This window comes from Geospiza fortis, unplaced genomic scaffold, assembly GCF_000277835.1.
Source record: "Geospiza fortis unplaced genomic scaffold, GeoFor_1.0 scaffold424, whole genome shotgun sequence".
NCBI classification, from domain to species: Eukaryota; Metazoa; Chordata; class Aves; order Passeriformes; family Thraupidae; genus Geospiza; species Geospiza fortis.
In genome coordinates, this window is record NW_005054354.1 from 733622 (window position 1) to 744112 (window position 10491).

A 10491-nucleotide genomic window follows, 5' to 3' on the forward strand; every position below is an offset into this window, starting at 1 on the left:
CGCGCCGGGCAGGGCCAGGCCGGGCAGGGCCGGGCAGGGGAGCGCACCGGGCCAAGGAAGCCGGGACACCTCTGGCCCCCTCCAGGCCACCCGCAACCCGCACACAGGCTCGGCCCGACCCCTCCCACTGCCCCTAAAGCACAGGACCAGCGCCGGGAGTCAGATAAAGGCAACATCTCCCTTCGATTGCTTCATGTCCGTTATCCCTCAATAAGCCAAAGTTTATCCCAGCTGGAGGAAGACTAAATCATCTGGCAGTAACAAGCTGTTATCTTCTCCTTGCTGTTGATTTATTCTACTGGCATTCACTACTAAAATGTCTGTTTCCAAACTTGCTACACCACCCTGAAGTCCAATAGTTTCTACCTACATATTAGCATTTGTTAGCAAAACACTAGAAAAGTCTACCCAAAGCACGCAATAAAAAGTTGCTATTTTGTATAGGTTTAGTAAACAACTCATTTATTTTAAATTAAAACTTTGTTGTACGTAGAGGAATCAAATGACAATTGCTAAGAAGCAAGAAGGCAGGCTTACAACTCAGAAACTGGAATTACAATTCCAATTTTTTTTGCCTTAGAAAAACATAGTTTAAATACATCCATTGCAGCATATCCATGAACAAAACCTTTATCAGACTGACTGTATCAAGAGTGTTAGAATTCTATTTTGTTAATTCAGTTCATCAGACAATCTACAGCCATCTTCAAAAAATTACACAAATGAGGAATAACACCAAAACCACTTCAAAGATCACAGTTGCTAAGAATTCTTCATTTCAGTTCAAATTCAGAACTTCAGTAGAGGGGAATCCAGATTTTCTTTGTTTACATCAGGGCTCAGAGTGATAAGAGGAGAACTCAAATCAATTAGCTGAAAGAAAAACAGAAACATTTAGCTATTGTAGTCAACTGTTGTGCAGAGCTACTAGCAGCTATAATCTCTATTATTCTCAAGTACTTTTCTTGTTTAGGGTTCCTATTAGTATCTAGAAGACAAATACAAGCACCACACCCCAGCTTTTGTGTTCAGGTTTTTAAAAACACACTCATTTTTAGATAAGCACAAGATTCTCAAAACGGTGGTTATTGCCCATACCTACCTTAAAAACCTCAAAGCCTTTTCTAAGTTTCACTACTATGCATATTATAGTGACAGTGCCATCCAGACAGGACACAGCACTTCTGAACTCCTCTGAACATGCCCCCCAAAGGCAGAGTTCTGCAATACTCCTCTTCTGACAAAATTTGAAGGGCCTGGTTAACTGAGCTCAACTACACCTTTTGTCAAAGGCTGCATCCTCACAGTTACCAGCATTCATCTAACAATGATCTAAAGGCATCTGCCTTCAAGCCACTAATGCATAAAAATGCTTGTAAAATTTAGAGCAGATTCAAACAGCACACATCTTCCAACTCAGGAAAGGAGCTCAACAGGAGAGGTATCCCTTTTTTGATAAAAATGAGCTGCTGCCAAGAACTGAAAATGTGCAAGAAAGGTTAAACAAGAATAAGCATGCCAACTCTACTGAAGACAACATTCACTTCCTGCTTCAGAACAGTTTTATTCTGTAACAACTGCTTTAGGTCCTAAGTTCTTTCTCCATCCTTCTCCTTTTCCTTTACAGACTGCTTACTGAGCTCTAGTTCAGAACACATTGTTTGTTTTTAAACATGACATTCTCTTAAGAGCACCTAATTATGCATATCCTATTGAGCTAATATTAAATAATTCCTATAGTGTGGAACTGCTCTGCAGACAGTTAACATTTTTCTGCTAACATAATTTGCACCAGATGATGTGAATAAAGCTTACCTTTATCTGCCCAGATAACACAGGCTTTGCAGAAGTAATCTTACTCACTTCAGGAGTATTGGAAAGGTCAATCAAAGGTCTGCTTTCACATTCAGAAGTGTGTGGGAGTGATTTGTCTGCTCCAATATCTAGCAGTAAAGCCTTTAAAACAAATAAAAAGAAAATCAGGTTTTCTCCCTGTTCAGCAAGTTTCCTTCATATACATTGATGCAATCAATTTAGCTTATACAGCTGTAATAACCACAGATTAGGCTTAATTTACAGCTTGGTATCTTTCATGCAGGATTCATTGCACATAGTGTAAAACCCTCAGCTCTTACTCTCTGGCTAGCATCACAGGGAAAATGCAGTAAGGCAAAGCAAAAGAGATGCCTTGGGGCATAAAACAATTAAAAGTATAGTTAAATTTAAAACAGAAGATTAGTAATCGTCTTAATACTTAAATGATTTAACTACAGTTACTGTGCAATGTTATTTAGCCATATAAACTATTCTCTACAGCTTCACACTCTAGTTATCCTTTTGTCCAGTTTAACTACCCCATACATGTACTAAGCAATTCTGAAACACACACTTATGCCACCAAGTAAGCTAACAAGGAACATACTGATAAAATAACATCAAGGCATTAATCCACAGATTATTCTAAACCTCAGTATTTGTAAATCAATAGCCACTTTGTCAGGTTAATATTTCAGAACTACAACTTTAGCCCTTTATTCTTAATGCCTGTGGAGTGCCAGCTTTCAGCATGAAGCCACTACATTCCTGAGAGAGGGGAAGTGTTCACTGAAATAATTACTTGGCACTGAAGTTTACTGCTATATGGACTTTGGGGTTTAATCCTCCCTCACTGTATGCAGATTTACACTCCTTTTAGGTGCCTGAATTTAGCTAAAGCTGTGTTTTGGGTTTGGAGGGGTTTTTTAATCCCTGAAGGAGCTTTATGACTGCAACACTACTTTCCTAATTGAAGCTACAAGGACTTTACAGTACTCTTCCAAAAGTAGAAATTTAATATGCAATCTGCAAGTATTTGACAGTGCATTTAAGATGGAAACACACTTAATGGAAATACTGAGCATATGATGATCAGTGCTAAATATAGACACTAGAGGGTGCACATGGTTACAGCCAATTGGGCACCACAATATAAAAAAAAGTCATTGAGCTAATTGAGAGCATCCAGAGGAAGGCAACAAGGATGGTGATGGGGCTGGAGGGGAAGCCTTATGAGGAGCAGCTGAGGGCACTTGGTCTGTTCAACCTGGAGAAGAGGAGATGAGGGGAGACCTTACTGTGGTCTTGAACACCCTCATGAGGGAAAGTAGACAGGCAGGTACCAATCTCTTCATTCTCATGATCAGTGACAGGACTCAAGAAAACATCATGAAGCTGAGTCAGGGGAGGTTGAGATTGGACAGCAGGAAAAGGTTTTTCACTCAGAAGGTGTTTGGGCACTGGAACAGGCTCCCCAGGGAAGTGGTCACAGTACCAGCCTGACAGAATTCAAGAACTGTTCAGTGTAATTACTGGAGTGCCCTGTGCAGGGCCAGGAGCTGGACTTGATGATTCTGATGGGTCCCTTCCAACTCAGAATATCCTATTATTTCATTATTCTAATACATTTTAACTTCATGTATACTGAAGTGGTTTCCCTACTTATTCCTTATCTTGAAATAACTCAAGCACTTTACTTAGCAGTTTTGTAGAAAAATATATTTTCATTTCTTACCTCAGGTTGTTTCTCTTCTGCCAGCTCATTTTGTGTTTTAGCCAGCTCGTTGTGTACTTCTGCCTCTTTTAATGCATTTTCTGCTCCTTCCGTAGCAGTTTTCTCTGGCGAGAAGTTAAGTACAAGAGGTAGCACAGCTGGAGGAGACGTATCATCCTCTGAAGATGTCTGTGTTTTACTCTCTTGTTTCTGTCTAGAACTAGGGAAAAGAGTATCAGAGATAACTGAGTTTTTAATCAGTATTAACTAAAGACAGAAAAGCCAATTTCTAACCTCATTGCCTCCTTTTTTACCCCAAGCTTTAACGACCAAAAGGCTTCCCATATTTTTATCCAAAAAAATGCTAGTTACCCACAAAATACAAAATACTTTATTCTGCAGAAAAAGTATAGCCTACTCATGCAAAAAAGGGATTATGAAGAATTTAATCTTACTTGACATTTCCATCCAGCCTAAACTTCACACAAGGTATTTTTGTTGTTTTTTCTAAACTTGGAACAGCTAGCAAAGAGGCATTGATTTTGTGTATCACTGAGCAAGCCCACTTCAGTCCCTGCTGAAAGGAAGTGCTGACACTGGCTGGAGGACCAGGGGCTGTAATCTGATTAGTATGATAAAGTCACTGTAGACAGAATAATTGTTTCCTTGAGAGAAAAGACTATTTGAGACATTTGGCCTAAGTAACATGACACAGTTTTCTAGCCATGAATCATTCCTACAGTTCCTCTCCACCAGCCATAAAACAGGCCTGCGTACATATACATGGCTCTTGTCAGAAGATGCTGGGTGGATAATATGAAGAAGGTACCACTACTTTCACAGAAAAGAAAAAAAAAAGAGAATTAAAACATAAGTAAAACTGCTCAGAAAATAAAGTTCAACTCAACAAAATCCTTGGGTTTTTGACTGATGCTTTAAAAAGTGTCATTTTACAGACCATTGGCAACAATATAAAACAAAAGTTAAAAGTAATATGCATTTTAATCAGCTGTTTCCTTTCATCAGAAGGCAATAGCAAAACAACAACAGAGCATCAGACACAAGTCTTAAATTTTTCCCTTGCTCAAGAAATACAAATAATTTCCTATTAAAGCTGTAATTCTTTAGTGTTAGATATTGACTCACCTCAGTACGGCTTATACCATTTTACCAGTCACAAGTTTTAAGTTTTTATTAGGCCTACACAGCTTTGTATGCTCAAATGGTTCATTCTAACATTTCACAGAGGCCCTTGAAACCCAAGAGTCATCACTAGAGTTCACTAAGAGGCAGTTTGCCTACAATACTCATTTCATACATGAAGATTTCTGTCTTACCCAGCTGTAAAAGTCTTTTTGGTAGAAAAGCTGAAGCTCTGCCGAAGAGATGCAGCATGTGGAGAAGTTGGCATTCTTGGTATAGTTTTGGGAGTCACTGCTGGGAACCCTGAGATCCGACGGACAGGTGTAGGCAGGCCAGACCGCTTCACACTGGCCGGAGTCATGGTGGCAAACCTCTCAGGAAAACAAAAACCCTGGAAGGCCTTATCTTCTGAGCCTTTCATAGGAGTGCTGACTGCCATGGCACTAGAAGAGGAACATACCTTAGCCAATACCTTCTAGAAACTGTTTGAATAACACTATTCTACCAAATGACAGAAATCTATTTCCCTTCGGTCAGTAAGGGAACAGTAGTCACCTTAAGTTTGATGATCACAGCATAGTAAAGGCTTTACTCAATCAGAATTCTTTTATGAATTATTTTAGTCTATTTAGCACTGCAAAGAAACCTCTTCTGAATAGAGTGAGAGGGTTATTTGGTTTAGTTTTGGGTTTTGATTTGTTTTAAATCAGTTCCAATAGGCGTTGTCTGGATTCCCCTCTACTGGAGTTCTGAATTTGAACTGACATGAAGACTCAGTTCCAATGAACGTGTCTAACTTGGCAGGTCTCAAGGGACTAGACAATGAGGTTAGAACTTTTAAAAAAGACTGTTGTGACACCCAACCATGTTGCCTGCTAAGAAGGATGCCTCAGTGCACTCAATTTTCAGTGAAGCCCTACCTTCCAGGTGTGCCACAAAATGTTAATCCAAGAGACGGTGTTGCTTTTGGTGCCAACTTGTTTGGTGTTGCATCTAAAGAGAAAATTTTTGTTAATTGCTATCAGATTCATATTTATTTCTTATATAGCAGTTATCTTTCAGTTAAATACTAATTCCTTCCCAAAGGTGGAATTGTAATGAAACAAATAACAAGCCTTCAAGGTAACATCTGCTTTTAATAACCAAAGTAGAAGACAGGCCATACAAATTATGTGCTTACCTTGAGTCTTCACAGGAGCCTTAGTTTGACTTGTGGAAGCAGACAAAATTCTAGCCTTGGGCTTTGGACACAGGCTTCCTTTTGCTGAAGTCCCATCTTTATTCTGCTGACAGAGCTGCTGCAGACTGGAAACAGAGCTTGGTCTCCGAATTCCACTGCCTGCAGCCTCAGATGATGCTGTAGAAGCTGAAGATTTAGGCAGGCTCATGGCACTAGGTATTTTGGGAGTGCTAGCTGATCTCACTTGCTTCCTGAATTTCTCAGTATTGGCAGCCTGCAGAGATGACACTGTAGCAGGTCTGACAAGGGCCAGCCTGCCTGTACTAGTTGAAAGCTTACTCACACTAGCTTTTGATGGCATGCTTGATTTTCCTGAAATAGAAAGTTGTACTTCTATAGTTTTTGACTAAGCAGAATAATTTTACTAACACAGGAAATAAAAGCAGCAATTTACAGCATTTAACTTCAGGTTCAAACAGTACAAGTTTAAGGAGAATATATACAAGTACTGAAAATTTATTCCTCAAATTCTTTGGCAATTTTATTTTATAATCTTCTCACCAAATTCCTGAATTATTGCAATCAAGTGAAAGAATATTCTTCAAGAAATGCCAGAACAGCATGCAGGTTCAAATTACTTCCAGCAATTACCCCCAGCAGAGCTGGCCCTGTTCCCTTAAGCAGCCTTTCAAGGAGCTAACAGTTTGAGTTACACTGATTAACACTACAGGCTAAACTACCACACAAGCATTTTTCCCAGATTTCTGTGAAGTTCTTACTTTTAGCCTGTAGGTTACTTTAACAGGAATCTTGATTAGACAGTTCTGTTGCATAAAATAGTTCACACTAAGCTTCTTATAATATGATATTAATCTCCCAAAAAGAAGGTGCAAAATAAAAATTTGCTCAAACTTGGTATTTTGATAGATGTACAAGAACTGTAGTCCTTACATCAATCAGTACTACTAGGAGACTATTTTCCTCATCCTTTGAGGCTTACTGAAATGGTGAAATTCATGGTCTCAACACAGTCCAAGCCTCTTGGCTGTGTTATCTCCCTAAAGGTGTTATTCCCATCCGCTTGAGTAAAGCTCATCCTTTATTTAGGCTTACAGAAACATGGAATAATGCCTCCCCACTTCCTTCCAAATTTCAGTTGTTTTGGTGTTTTCTTTTTCTTTTAATTCCAGTCAGACAATCTTAGAGCATTCAGAAGCTCACGTTCTTGGCTCTAATAGAGGAGATCATGCACAAAGGGAAGAGAATTCTTGGGGCATTGCTTCCTTTCTAGCTGTGTCAGATGTTCACATGTAGGCATCAGGTTTGCATGAATCTAGTCAATCTACAAATCATGGATGTCTAATGTTTATCTTTAGTCCACAGGGATTTATTGGGTTAGCCTAGAAAATTTTATTCTCCATACAAAATACTTTTTAGTGCTTGAATGTACTGAATACCATTAAAATATTTCCAAATCCAAAGTCCGGAAAATGCTTAGCTATTTCCAAAATTGATTTGTGTCACAAATCTGTAGTAACAGCAATTACCTTTTTTGCCTATAGGAGAAATTGGTAAACTTGAATTAAGACTTGAGTTCATGCTGGAAACTGATGATGAAGATGATGATGACGCAGTCTTCCTTGTGAGACCACTGGCAACACGAGGACATTTCAGATATGTCATCTTCCTTAAGCCAGGCTGAATCAAAAGAAAAAAAAATGCCCTATTTAACACATTATTTTGTCATTATTTATATTGGTATTGTTACTTTTTACTTGTGAATTTTAGAGGAGCTCTTTAACTCAGATGACATTTTAAGAACTGAATTTTCTTAGAGACAAATCATTGTATCTGGATTATTATACAGAATTGGAACATCAGATCTAGGAAGCAAACAGTTATTTTTATTCTGCCACAAAATTGAGTATGGACTTAAAGGAATTAGAGAATAAAAAGATTCAGCCTAGGCAGCAGTATATCAGAATCCTGTTATTTCTATAGGTGATGGTTCTTGAGAGGCCCCTACCACATTTTCAGTAAAATCTGTAATACATACTAGAGGCCAAGCTATAAAGTGTAGAGCAATAAAATACATTCTATCAAAAGACTGGGATTTGTGCTCACAAGGTCACTAACACAACTGTTTCCTTGCTATGCAAGGATACATTTCCATTGACAAGGTTTAAATAAAGCCGCTTTTACACATTAAGTATAAAATTACACATGAAGTGTAACAGTGTAGTAATTTTACCAGCAACACAGCAGTGTCAGAAACCAGTTAGAAGAGAAGCCAAGAATTATAGTATTCACCAAACCAGAACACAAAAGAAATTTACTTGCAAATGCTCTACATAGTCATAATAGACAAAGTAATCAGTTACTATACCATGGTACCTACCCTCATTTTTTGTTCTATATATGTTTTCTGACTAAGGATTTTGAGGTAGAGAAGCACCAGAAGATTAAAGTTTGCTTTTGAAAAAAAAATATTGTAGACAGATTAAATATTCATAAAACACAGACTTCACTTGAAGAAAACATTGCCCAGAACCTGACTTTACCTTGTCAATTGTCAACAAATTGCTTTTTCCAGAAGCAGATGAAGGTTTTGCCACTGGTAGTTTGCCAATTGCCTTTGTATTTGTTTCCTTAGTTTCCCGCTCCTCTGTTAGGGGTAAACTGGCATTTTTTGTAGGAGACACGCTAATTTTAACAGGGCTTCTGTTAGGAGGAGCAGGAAGAGCATGCACTTTGCCATCTGACACAAGTTTCTGTGATGGCTTCTGAAAACAAGGTGGCAGCTGACATGCTGGGCTATCCTGCACACAGTATGTCTCCCGTTTAACGGGCCTGGGACTTATTGCTATGTTTTTGTTTCTCAGTATCTTCAGCTTTGACTTTGAGTCCTCCACAAATGTTTCTACAATCTTGTTTTCCTGTTCTTCTGATTGGCTTATTTTGGTCTCCTCGTCCTTGCTTCCAGTCTCTATTTGCAGTGCCAACAAATGAGCTTCTTTGAAAATTTCCACAAATTTCTCTCCTTGAAGTGGGCTCCACATGCGTTTATCATCAAAAGCAGACACACTCTTTTTTGCTTCAATACTGGCAGCAATACATCTTTCTTTGTGTCCCACAGGTCCAACAAAAACTTCATCTTCATTTCCACTACAAAGAAAAATAATTTAGGCCAGCACCGTGCATGTGTCCATTTTGAAGGGTCTACAGTACTTACATAACTTACCTTGTTGAAGAGAGTGAAAGGTCAAAATCAAACTTTTCATCAGTCAGAAGAGGAAAGTCTGAAACTATAAAAAGGATTCTGTCACAGCATGGATTTGCAATGAAAATGATTGCATTATGCTTTGACAATTTGGTGAGTGATGTCAGCTGGCAATAAGTTTAGCTACCAAGTTTAAAATGTTAAACTTAGGAAAACGTATTTTAGGTCCAAGAAATTTAAGGTACAATTGTGAATATGAGCATAATTGTGAGATGCCCAAATACTGTGGGAAACAGCTTAATGGTAATTTCTAAGCAGCTGTAACAGCAACATGGAATGCAGCTTATCAGCAGCCTCCAATCAAAATAAGTGAGAACATGTAATCTTCTTGTTCTAGTTACTACAGAACAGTAGCAGGAGTCAGAGAGCTATGTGACAGTGCATGTGTCCCACCCATCAGTACTCTTCTTGTTCTGGTTACTACAGAACAGTAGCAGGAGTCAGTGAGAAAGATTACTTTTCTTATTAGTTAATATATACATTAAATAAATCAGCAGCTGATGGATAAGGGATGAACTCAGATTAGATATACAGAAGAGAGGTTGGTGACATCTATCACTATTACACAAGCTTTAGCACCATGCTCCACAAGCTCCTCGGAAGGCTTCTGAGCAACAGCAGCCCATCCAAGGAGGTGAGTACACAGAGCATGATGTAAGGCAGACAGAGGATGTCTACTGCTCTGAGCTGGCCTAGCCTGTAACAGGGGATATACCACATAGAGAATAACTCAACATGTTCTCCACCTACCATTGCTCATGCAAATATCCAGCTTTTCTTCAGTCAAATGACTCAGGCTATCTACTGACATTTCTTTTTTTTCCTCCATAGTAGCTGGAAAATATAGAAGTAGACATGCAAGAGGTTTAAAAAAACCCCAAAACCGAACAACAAGGTCACAGACCTTGATGACACTGCTGAATTAGTGAGGAGGTAAACATTCCCTTTAAAGACTCTCATATTTAGGGACTGCCACACAGAATCACAGAATAGTGAGGGTTGGAAGAGACCTCTGGAGAGTGTCTAGTCCAATCCCATATCAAGGCAGGGTCACCTGGAGCAGGTTACACAGGAACGCCTCAAATGGGTTAGCAATATCCCCAGAGAGGGCGACTTCAGGACCTCCCCGGGCAGCCTATTCCAGTGTACTCTCAATGTAAAGTTCCTATTCACGCTGAAATGACGCTTCCTGTGGTTTAGTTTAATTTAGCACTGCTACTCATCCTGGCGCTGGGCACCACCCAAAAGGTGGCTTATGAGACGCCACGCAGTTCACCATCCCACCGACCGCCCAACGCCCCACCTCAGCCGAGCTCGCACAGGCCCCCCCCTTCCCCCGAGGCAAACAGGGAAAGGCCC

The 10491-nt window shown here is 39.4% G+C and overlaps 2 protein-coding genes across 2 annotated transcripts in view; both read right to left on the bottom strand.

The window, feature by feature from the left end:
• TRMU (tRNA 5-methylaminomethyl-2-thiouridylate methyltransferase) overlaps positions 1-153 on the bottom strand; it is a 10471-nt gene extending 10318 nt beyond the window's left edge. Inside the window, exon 1 of the mRNA XM_031059031.1 lies at positions 148-153. The gene's annotated coding sequence lies outside the window, so the exon portion shown is untranslated. The remainder of the gene's footprint in view (positions 1-147) is intronic.
• Positions 154-434: 281 nt separating this feature from the next.
• GTSE1 (G2 and S-phase expressed 1) lies at positions 435-10161 on the bottom strand. The gene is made up of 11 exons (XM_005423537.2): positions 10143-10161; positions 9883-9966; positions 9094-9157; positions 8414-9017; positions 7400-7550; positions 5853-6224; positions 5593-5665; positions 4867-5115; positions 3551-3749; positions 1816-1956; positions 435-873 (listed from the first exon to the last, which is right to left on the bottom strand). The coding sequence occupies exons 2-11, from the start codon at positions 9959-9961 to the stop codon at positions 790-792; spliced, it is 2016 nt and encodes a 671-aa protein (XP_005423594.1). The 5' UTR covers positions 9962-9966; positions 10143-10161; the 3' UTR covers positions 435-789.
• Between the last annotated feature and the right edge of the window lie 330 nt (positions 10162-10491).

What these genes read in the sequence shown, in the direction of transcription:
- GTSE1 (XM_005423537.2), bottom strand. Translation starts at nt 9,961, where the DNA reads ATGGAGGAAAAAAAAGAAATGTCAGTAGATAGCCTGAGTCATTTGACT. An exon ending in ATTTGTTGACAATTGACAAG is followed by an intron (nt 7,551 to 8,413) that starts GTAAAGTCAGGT and finishes CTTTTGATTCAG; the next exon opens with CCTGGCTTAAGGAAGATGAC. An exon ending in GGCTCCTGTGAAGACTCAAG is followed by an intron (nt 5,666 to 5,852) that starts GTAAGCACATAA and finishes TTTTCTCTTTAG; the next exon opens with ATGCAACACCAAACAAGTTG.